Here is a 10,987-nt window from a genome sequence, read left to right on the forward strand (position 1 = left end):
TGTGGCCTTAAATTCAATCAAACTGAGTTTAAGACATTTTCCACGGGTTTTAGAAAAGGCTTAAGCCTAGTCATAGACTAAAATGCATAATTGAGCTGTTTTAACTGAAAGCAACCTGCACTGGCAGATCTTAAAATATGTCAGTGCCATTGTTTTGTCTCAATATTCACACAAGCAATGTCTTTTTCTAAGGAACGTTTATAAAAGCTACTTAAATGTCCTAATTGAACTAAGGCCTAATCCTGGCTTAATCTAAAACCTGTCTGTGAAACCGGGCCTTTAGGATGTTCACCTAAATCAAGGTGTGAGAATGAGAATCTGACGCAACATGTACGTCTTCTAACAACTTTTATATCAGTAGAAAAGATTGATCTATGAGAATATTATGATGTTTTCTGAGAACTGTAGCTTGAAGTTTTTTATGTTTCTTACATGTTTGGTTTTTTTGAAGGAATGGCCATACTCTTCTGGCTTTCTGGTTCTCCAGACAAGAAAACAAACTTAATAGACAGCAGACAATTGAACTGGGTCACCATATACTGAAAGCACACATATTCAAGGTAAGAGTGTTATTCAAGGATGTAATAATAGATCACCATAATGCTCATATTTTACAGCTAATGCTTTCATGCATTAAGGATTTTTGTTCCATTATTGTATCATACTGTAGGGCCTGAGTAAGAAGGTCGGGGTCTCTTCATCCATCTTGCAAGGGCTGTGGGTGTCATACAGTACAGAGAGTTTATCTACCGCGCTTTCATCACTCAGAAACCTTTACACACCTAACATAAAGGTACTGCTCCACTTTTACAGATGTTACATTTGTATCTTACTCTAAAACCAACATTATGGATTCACTGTTTACTTTAAAGTAACCTATTATGTTTTTTTTATTTTACCTTTCCTTTAGTCAGTGTGTATATACTGTAGATGTAAATGATCTGCAAAGTTACAAAGTCCAAAGGGAGTGAATCTCTCCAAAAGAAACGCCTCGTTTGTAGTCCTGTTATTATTTCCGTGACTTAGCTGCGTTATCATGTTACACATTTGCACATTGATCGCTTACTCACAGAACGTTGGGTAAGTGATTTCGCTATGTTGAGGAGACGCTGTTTTTTTGTTTTTTTGTGGTGAGGGCAAAAAAACATTCTATGGACTTCCAATACTGACACCACAGTACCATCAATATAGTTTCAGCTCATGGACCTTTGGCTAAACGTCTGATGCATAAGGTACACAAAATTGGAAACATTTTGGGAGTTTCGTAGTCTTCATCTGATTGGTTGAAATCTACAGGATTTCCGTGAGACCAGTGTGTCACGTTCTTTACCAGTCCGCCTGGAAACAAAGCCATTGTGACGCCAAACCCCCTCATAAAAGAACGCCGTCAGGTTTACAACTTTGACAACAAGCACTTATCAGTATCAACTAAATGCTGGATTTTCAAAAGTATGTGAAGTTCTCGACTCCTTAAAGGGATAGTTCACCCAAAAATGAAAATTCTGTCAGTATTTACTCACCCTCATGTTGTTCAACCCCGTAAGACCTTCGTTCATCTTCGGAACACAAATTAAGATATTTTTGATGAAATCTGAGAGCTGGATCACTCCTCCATAGGTTTCTTAAGGGAATGAAACTTGCTCCCCGAAAAGTTATTTAAGACATTGTTAAAATAGTCCAAGTGACTACAGTGGCTCAATCTTAAGTTTATCAAGCGACGAGAATACTTTTTGTGCGCAAAAAAACAACAAAAATAACAACTTTATTTCAACTATTAATTTCCTTCTCTGTGGGCCTCGAGTCAGTTCACTAGTGTAACAGCGCAGTGCTTCTGTGTTGTACGTCACACGCATCACACATATGACCAGCGTCGGCCTATAGTGAGCCTACGTGTGACGTAGCTCTACGCTATCACACTACGTTAACTGACTTAGAGCTGAAACCTGGCATTTCTATTCTCACACACGCTCTAATAGCATTTGACCAATCACAACAGTCAGCTAACCAATTAGAGCAGAAGTGCTACAGCAATGAATAGCATGAGGAAGATAATGTTTTTTTTTTACATTAAATCATTAAAATATGTTTTAGGAACCCACAAAACTAATTGTAATTGAGCATAATATGGGCATTTGAATTTTTCCTTAGGTGTCGCGGCTGCTGATGTTGGGCGGCGCTAATGTGAACTACCGTACGGAGGTGTTGAACAACGCTCCGGTGCTGTGTGTGCACGCTCACCAGGGTTACGCTGACATGGTGAACCTGCTGCTGGAATATGGTGCCAGTTTGGACTCTGCATCTGAGAGCGGCCTCACTCCTCTGGGATACGCAGCCGCCGCTGGACACCTGGGCATAGTTACCGCCCTCTGCAAGAGGAAAGCAAAGGTACGACAGTGTCTGACAGATGCTTACATTAAAAGTGCTAGAATTCATTATTCACAATTTATACTTTGAGCACGATAAATGCTGTTGGGTTTCTAAGATTAAGTACTCAATGTTAAAAAACCCTGTAAATTGCAGATACTTTAGCTAGTCAAGCTACTAGGGGTGTAACGGTACACAAAAGTCACGGTTCGGTATGTACCTCGGTTTTGGGGTCACGGTTCGATACGAGTTCGGTACAAGCAACAAATCCCCAATGCTTGCTTTCTTTTAGTTTATTTTGAACAGACAGTAGTGCAAATTACAGTTTGTTCCAACTAGCAGCATTTAGTCCCCTGAGGTAGTTGCTACAGTACAGCCTCCTTTAGTGTATTAAGCACTTAGCAGTAAACAGAATGTGCATAGGTCACAATGTCAAATGATTTTGTCACATTATAACAGTGGAAACAACTTAAAATACTCCATAATTTGTGGTCATACAGATAAGAGTAAGACATATATGTTTACACTCACAATAAAAACAAAACTTTGGCCAGCAGCCATATCACCCTGTAGCCCAAGACTGGCTGCCCACTGAAGCTAAGAAGGTTTGAGTCTGGTCAGTACCTGGATGGGAGACCTCCTGGGAAAACCATGTTTCTGCTGGAAGAGGTGTTAGTGAGGCCAGCAGGGGGCGCTCATCCTGTGCTCTGTGTGGGTCCTAACGCCACAGTAAAGTGTTGGGGACACTATACTGTCAAAGAGTATCGCCGTCCTTCAGATGAGACGTTATACCGAGGTCCTGACTCTCTGTGGTCATTAAAAAATCCAAGGACGTCCTTCGGAAAAAGAGTAGGGGTGTAACCCCGGCATCCTGGCCAAATTTCCCCCTTGGCCTCGGTCCATCATGGCCTCCTAATCATCCCCATATACTGATTGGCTTCATTACTGTCTCCTCTCCACCAGTGTGTGTGTGTGTGTGTGTGTGTGTGTGTGTGTGTGTGTGTGTGTGTGTGTGTGTGTGTGTGTGTGTGTGTGTGTGTGTGTGTGTGTGTGTGTGTGTGTGTGTGTGTGTGTGTGTGTGTGTGTGTGTGTGGTGTGTGTTTGTGTGTGTGGTGGGCGTTCTGGCACTATGCAATATGGCTGCCGTCGCATCATCCAGGTGGAGCTGCACATTGGTGGTGGTTGAGGAGATTCCCCCTTCCATATGTAAAAGCGCTTTGAGTACCTAGAAAAGCACTATATAAATGTAACGCATTATTATTATCATTATTATTATTATTATTAAAATATTGTGCTTATATAAAATAAAGAAAACAAATAGGATGCCGCTTTCTGCCGTCCCAGTTTCCTTTCCTTGAAGTTTGTGGAGCACATCACAAAAAAAAAAATAGACTTCTAGCAAGCTCTTGTGTGTCATCTGAACTCTCGTTTTTGGGTTGGTGCGTAGATCGTCTCTTCTTTCTGCTCTTTTTTTCTGTTGTGGCGGTTAGCAAACAGCATTACATTACCGAGCGCTCCCCCTTCTGGATTGTAGTGTGGATCGCCTGTGACTGACTGTATGTTGTCTGACTGTTTGACCGTACCGTGACGGTTCGGTCGAATGCATGTTACAGCCCTAGAAGCTACCCATTTAAAAAGATTAGGCTAACTACACTGAAGCTACTCTTGATGTTATTAAAGAGTCCACTTGTAAAAATGCTTCTCTTTTGCACTTTTCTAATTGAATATATTGTAGGTTTAAAAATGTAATATCAAATTATATTATCAGAAGAAAATTTTGAGTTACACCAATATGATTAAGAAATAATAATAATAATAATTATTATTATTGTTGTTAGAAACCTGTTAGAAACCCTGAAGTAATAAGTCATCGCTATGGAAACGATACACCGTTTCAACTAATCGCTTTGTTGTAAACTAGAAGGTTTTATAGCCTGTCAACACCAGACATGAGCGACAGAGTAAACGCAAGTAAACGTGTTTGCACATGCATTTGTGCTACTTCTGACAACAGGACAATGAATTTGAAATGTTTGCATTGATGCATCCAGTCTATAAACTGCATCTGAAATTGAATACTTTCCTACTATATTGTATGTGAAAAACAGTACGCCAACATAAAAAAAGTAAGTAAAAAGTACCATCATGACCTACTACTTAAATGGACACAGGAGAGGATTTGTGAATGACAGTGAAGCGATGCAGCTGACGCTGGTAGGTCACGTGACAGTAACAACATGGCGGATTACATTCATAATACCCATATTCATACTATATAGATTTCGGATGCACTGACGGTGTTGCAAACCATATTCTTTTTCAAGTAAGCTACAAGTTTTAGCTCATCTCGTCGTGAATCGTTGGCATAAACTCACCTTAAACAAAAGCCCTCCTAGAACATCTCAATGCCCTCACTGAGAAACGCTGGATTAGATATTCCTCTCCATTTTAGTGCCACAGAACTTTGTAAATGCACTTCTTCTGCCTGTAGGGCTAATAAAAAATCCATCTATGATTCATGGAAATTTCATTAAGCCAGTCAATAATATATAAGCGTCCGATTTTGGCTTTTGTGTGCTCAGTTCGCATCACACTTTGCTGAGTAATATTTGTGTGTGTGTGTCCTCTCCATAGCTCGACCACTCAGACAAGCACGGTCAGTGTGCACTAGTGCACGCCGCTCTTAGGGGGCACCTGGAGGTGGTGAAGTTCCTCATTCAGAGCGACTGGGGCCAAACACACCTCCAGACCCCGTCCCCTACACAGTCACAAGACACGCCCTCCCCAACACAGGCCACGCCCTCCCCCACACCGCCAGAAGCCACGCCCTCTCCCACTCAAGCCACGCCTCTGGAATCACAGCCGTCCAGCCCTGAGCCACAGGAGGATTCAGTGCAGACACCACAGGAGTCCGAGCAGAAGGAGGAGGAGCAAGAAGAGACTCCAGAAGAGTCGGAACAACAGACTCAAGCAGACACTAGGACATCGCCACAGCCTGTGACCTTCAACAAGAGCCTCGCAGTACAGCAGGCCCTTATAGCGGCAGCGAGCATGGGTTACACAGAGGTAATGCCCTGCTGGTGTCTCACAATTCCCTGCATGCTTCTTGCTCATATAGATACTAATTGTGTCTATGTCTTTAAGATTGTATCTTATCTCTTGGACTTGCCTGAGAGGGATGAAGAGGACACTCAACGTGCCCAGATTAACAGCTTTGATACCCTGTGGGGTGAGACAGGTAAAGCTTCACTCTTACATTATTTATCAAATAATTGTATACTAAAATATTGTGAGATGCCAACTAAGGCAGCGTCCTTACTGACATGAGATTCTAAAGTAGCTGATTTAGAGAACTGTACATTCACTATTTTGATCAATCACTCTTTTTCTAGCAGCTTTGGTTTGGGAAATATTCTTCTTTTTCATTTTTGCCACAGGGAGTTTTAGAAAATATTAATTTAAGAGCTATAAGCTGTGAACCAAACCAACCAGCTATGGGAAGAATCACAACAGTACAAAGTTTGATTAGAAGCAAAAAAGGAAATCAGAAAAAAGACAAAGCTACTAGACTGTGTACTTAAAGGGATAGTTCACTCAAAACTGAAAATTCTGTCATTAATTACTCACCTTCATGTCGTTCCAAACCTGCAAGACTTTCGTTCATTCTCGAAACACTTTTAATGAAACCTGAGATATTGACAGTTCATATAACTACCACTTTAACGCTTCAAAAAGTTCATAAAGAGATCGGAAATCGCTCAGTTCATATGGATTAGTTTTACAATCTCTGTATGAACTTTTTGAAGCGTCAAAGTGGTAGATGTGTAGCGATCAAATGAGGGACGGAAATCTCTGATTTTATCAAAAAAATCTTCATTTTTGTTCTGAAGATGAACAAAAGTCTTACGGGTTTGGAAAGACGTGAAGGTGAGTAATTAATGACAGAATTTTTTGTTTACTATCCCTTTAACAGCTTTAATAATTTAAAAAACAACAATCCCATGATGCATTGCGAAAAACAATCACATAAAAAATCAACATGAAATTAATTAAATCTGTTGATTTAAAGATGTTGATTGTGTATATAGAAACATTTTATATTTATTGAAAAAATTATATATATATATATATTTATTTTTTTGTAGTTTGAGAGAGTAGTGAGTTTGATTGGTGGAGATTAAATTTAAAGATAAACTTTAAAGTGCTTAGCCACAAGTGACTTGACTGTGTAAACTTGATGAAAAAACCTCTTTCCCTTTCGTTGTACTGCAATACTTGGTGAGGCATGTTGAATGAAATATATTTAACATTCCTCCTACTTCTCTTCTTGCAATCGCATTGCCATTTGGCTTTGCTTTCTGTGTGAAGAATGCATATAATGTGCTCTTTTTGAGCTTTAAAATTCTGTCTGACTGCCCTGATTGAGCTGGGTGATGGCATCATTTTTTTGCAGAGCTGCTTTATAGATTAAAATGAACCAATTTAATAATTTATGATCTTTAACAACGGAACCGTATCAGCACTGAACTGACTTCAGCTGAACAACAGCTGAAATGCATAATTTTCCTGTTATCTCTGTAAAGCTATTGTATAAAGCGCTATAAATAAAGGGGACTTGACTGTCTAGACAGGTAGCTGATGATTGACAGCTCTGTCCTGCTCTCCTCCTCAGCACTGTCAGCAGCAGCAGGGAGAGGAAAGCTGGATGTCTGTCGGCTGCTGTTGGAGCAGGGCTCTGCTGTGGCACAGCCTAATCGGAGAGGGGTAGTGCCACTCTTCAGCTCTGTGCGTCAAGGGCACTGGCAGGTAATTGATATTACCTGCATATCTGCATATCCCTGAAGTGTTTCGAGATATGATTTTCCCTGGGCATCACAACAAAATGGCTGCCCACTTCTCCGGGTGTGTGTGTGTGTCCAGAGTTTGCAGTGTGTGTGTGCACTAATTCGGATGGGTTGGACAAATGTTACTATACTTGGCCTTTACATGTCACTTTCACTTCTAAAGACTCTTTTTCCATCTTTGTCCATTTTAAATTTGTCTACATGTTTGCCTTTCAGATTGTGGATCTGTTGGTGTTGCATGGAGCAGACGTAAACCTGGCTGATAAACAAGGCCGTACTCCGCTCATGATGGCCGCCTCAGAAGGGCACCTGGACACGGCGGAGTTCCTAATGGCTCAGGGTACATGATATACACCTTTATGACACAAGGGGGCAGTTTTATGAAACTTATACTGTACCTCATCATGTCTTTTGTGTATTTGTAGGTGCGTCTATGGATCTTATGGATAAGGAGGGTCTCACTGCGCTCAGCTGGGCATGTTTGAAAGGACATCTGTCTGTGGTTCGTTGCTTGGTGGAAAGGGGTGCCGCGACGGACCATGCTGATAAAAACGGACGGACGCCTCTCGATCTGGCCGCCTTCTATGGAGACTCAGATGTGGTGAGCGATATTTCAGTTGGCTTGACAATTTTGGGTTAATATTTTTCAAAATACTTAGTCTGGACCAAAATTTCCTCCTAGTTCTTTCAAACTACATTCACCAGATGCCTTCAGCCTATTTTGACTCTGGTTAGCAAATCTCCATACTATTATAACTAATTGGATATATGGTTTTCCCTTAGTGAACTATTCAAAATTCCTAAAACCTCATAGACTTGCTGTGAAAAGTGAAAAGTAATTCCTCCAAAAGCATTCGAAGAAGATCCTCCAAACCTGGCATCACCCTTTTGGCTGTTTTGACCTATTATGCTACAGCGTTTCCTGTAGATGAATCTCTTTTCTTTTCGTGCTCTTTTTCTGTCTCAGGTGCAGTTCCTGGTGGATCATGGGGCTTTGATAGAGCACGTGGATTACAGTGGAATGCGTCCTCTGGACCGGGCAGTCGGCTGCAGAAACACATCGGTGGTGGTCGCCCTGCTGAAAAAAGGAGCCAAAATCGGTACGACAATAGCTACGTTTACATGCAACCAAATAATCTGTTAGTAGTTGGATTGATGGTTCAAGCAGATTGAAAAATCGATCCAGTTGAACTCAATCTAAATTACATCTCAAACGGATTGGAAGGAGTATTGTAGACCTGAAATAATCTGATCTATCATGAAAAAAGTAAGCATGTAAACGCTTGAATCTATACACTTTTTTCAATTGGATTTAAACGTTTTTTGCCCACATTTGCAGTGCCGTGATGTGTATATTTACATGTATTTTACACCTTACAAACTGGTCAGTGAAGGCTCAGAATGCACCAACTGGTTCAGAATACATGTAATGCACATGTAAATGAATATGTGAATCGGATTGCAAAGTTTAGGCTTCATATCTGAAAATGGATCAGATTCATTCCAATTGATGAAAATATTTACATGTAAACATACCTAGTGTGTGTGGCTCAGGCTTTGCCAACATTGTGGGAAACAAATGTCCCCACAAGCATAGTGAAACCAAAACCAACCAAAACCAGCAAATGCCCCCTAAAGGAAATCGGCTTATAACTAGAGTCCGGACCATGATACAAAAACCAACATGTATGTGTATGTTTTTACCTTTAGCTCAGCTTGTGCTTGGCTGCTTTAGCATTCTGTTGCTCTGTGCTTTACTTCACTTACTCCAGGTGCTCTTGGTCAATGCATCTCTCTCTGGAACTGTGACCCTTTTCGTTTGTGGTGTTTGCATTTTGTTTTCACTCTCTACCTGTTTCTCTTGCTGAGAAAATCTTTCTGTTTGTCAACTCAATGGTTGGTGAGAGATAGTTTAACGTTGTTAGTGCTGGTGCTGTTTTGTTGTTTAACTTTTAATTTTCTATTCTTTAGCTGAAGCTCTTATTCCCCACCACTCACGGCTGCTTTTTTGTGTTCCCCCTCACTTTTCTTCCACAACCACCGCCATTCTCTCTTCACTTCTTCTTTCTCCCACTTTCACTCACCTACACACACACCACTCTCATAACCACCTCTGGTTGTGCTGCTCACCTCATCTCACTCTCCCCACAACCCTAATCCTCATTCCCTCGCTCTCACAACCCCTGACCTCTGGCCACAGGATGTCAGACACTGCCGAGTCGCCACAAAAGAGGTAATGCTTGTGCTCGGGCTGCTCGCATCTTGCTTCCCTTCAGGCATCCAGGCAGCTCTCTTCTCTATATTCTGTGTCCAGTGGTGTGTTTGGGTGCTGTAGGTTTAACTGACACTGTTCTGATGAAGTGTTCTGTATAGGGATTTTAATCATGGTGCCTGTGATTATTTTTGGGAGTAGACAGTTACATAGTACCTAGTTCAAAGGGATGTCTTTCTGTCTGTCTATCTATCTATCTATCTATCTATCTATCTATCTATCTATCTATCTATCTATCTATCTATCTATCTATCTATCTATCTATCTTCTGACTGTCTGTCCATCTATTGTCTGTCTCTCTTTATATTTATCTAGGTAGGTATATAGAGAAATATAAAGAGAGACAGACAATAGATGGGTTTCCCAAATTATGAAAATAGAATCTTATGATAATGTATTAAATTAGTTTGAAATTTATGTGAGCTATTAATGTAAAGATTAACATAACTCCCAAAATGTCATGGGGCATTTCTTTAGATCATTTAAAGGGATGGTTCTCCCAAAAATTATTATTTTTTTTTTTTTTTTTCAGTAGGGTCCAATGTTGTTTTGTTCCCCATTTACTTGCATTATATAGGCAACAGTTGAAGCATGGCAAAGAGTTTGGGGAATCCTGTATTAAACAATAGCAGCATTGTTAATGGTTAAAGATGAAAGGTTACAGGGAATGAGAAGCTGAGTTCGCCCTGAAGGCATCCTCATCCTGTTGTCCATGCCTTCATCTGTTTGTTATGATTCCTGAGTGTTCTGCACTCCTCGTCTCTCTCCATGTTTTCCCCTCAAACCTTTGATTGTCCATTTTGACCCATCAAACATCCTGTTACCCCATAGGTCCTGCTACCTGGGCAATGGCGACATCTAAACCTGACATCATGATTATCCTACTGAGCAAACTGTTAGAGGAAGGAGATGGCTTCTACAAGGTCAGATATACTCATCATTTACCTCTAATGTTTGCACAGATTTGTCTAGAACAAAGACCTTGGCTCTATGTATTTACACAGTCAATCATCTTTTCTCTTGCAGAAGGGTAAAGTGAAGGAGGCAGCTCAGCGCTACCAGTATGCTCTGAAGAAATTTCCCCGTGAAGGATTAAGTGAGGACCTCAAGACCTTTAAAGAGCTCAAAGTGTCTTTGTTCCTGAACTTGTCTCGCTGTCGGAGGAAAATGAATGTGAGAACAGCATGAACGTTACTAAAAATACTCTTTCCAAAGTCTCATTACGGTTATTAGTGCACACAGTAAGGTTCTGGATTTATGTTTGTGATGCTGTAATATTGTAACTGCAAAATAATGAAATGTCAACCCCCAGAATACAAAAATAAAAATATATTTCACTGAACACACTTTCTTGGTCACAGGACTTTGGTATGGCGGAAGAGTTTGCTACCAAGGCTCTGGAACTGAAGCCTAAGTCTTATGAGGCATACTATGCTAGAGCCCGTGCCAAGCGTAGCAGCAGGTAGGGGTCATTACTTTCATTCCTTTCACATCAAATTACTTATAG

The 10,987-nt window shown here is 40.7% G+C and overlaps 1 protein-coding gene across 6 annotated transcripts in view; it reads left to right on the forward strand.

Annotated features, from left to right (window-relative positions):
* The window catches only part of tanc2b (tetratricopeptide repeat, ankyrin repeat and coiled-coil containing 2b), a 210,103-nt gene that overhangs the window by 194,687 nt on the left and 4,429 nt on the right, over nt 1–10,987 (forward strand). For 3 of the 6 annotated variants that reach the window (XM_077224633.1, XM_077224634.1, XM_077224636.1), the window contains 13 exons: nt 452–560; nt 671–793; nt 2,149–2,385; nt 4,999–5,430; nt 5,509–5,602; nt 7,037–7,170; nt 7,425–7,548; nt 7,634–7,809; nt 8,176–8,308; nt 9,409–9,441; nt 10,312–10,403; nt 10,507–10,653; nt 10,842–10,942. In XM_077224633.1, coding sequence (XP_077080748.1) covers nt 452–560; nt 671–793; nt 2,149–2,385; nt 4,999–5,430; nt 5,509–5,602; nt 7,037–7,170; nt 7,425–7,548; nt 7,634–7,809; nt 8,176–8,308; nt 9,409–9,441; nt 10,312–10,403; nt 10,507–10,653; nt 10,842–10,942 — 1,935 coding nt within the window. The remainder of the gene's footprint in view (nt 1–451; nt 561–670; nt 794–2,148; nt 2,386–4,998; nt 5,431–5,508; nt 5,603–7,036; nt 7,171–7,424; nt 7,549–7,633; nt 7,810–8,175; nt 8,309–9,408; nt 9,442–10,311; nt 10,404–10,506; nt 10,654–10,841; nt 10,943–10,987) is intronic. The other 3 variants (XM_077224637.1, XM_077224635.1, XM_077224638.1) reach the window with 1 other exon arrangement.

This window comes from Siphateles boraxobius, unplaced genomic scaffold (genome assembly GCF_051911475.1).
Source record: "Siphateles boraxobius isolate OS27281-9 unplaced genomic scaffold, OSU_SipBor_1 90, whole genome shotgun sequence".
Lineage (NCBI taxonomy): Eukaryota > Metazoa > Chordata > Actinopteri > Cypriniformes > Leuciscidae > Siphateles > Siphateles boraxobius.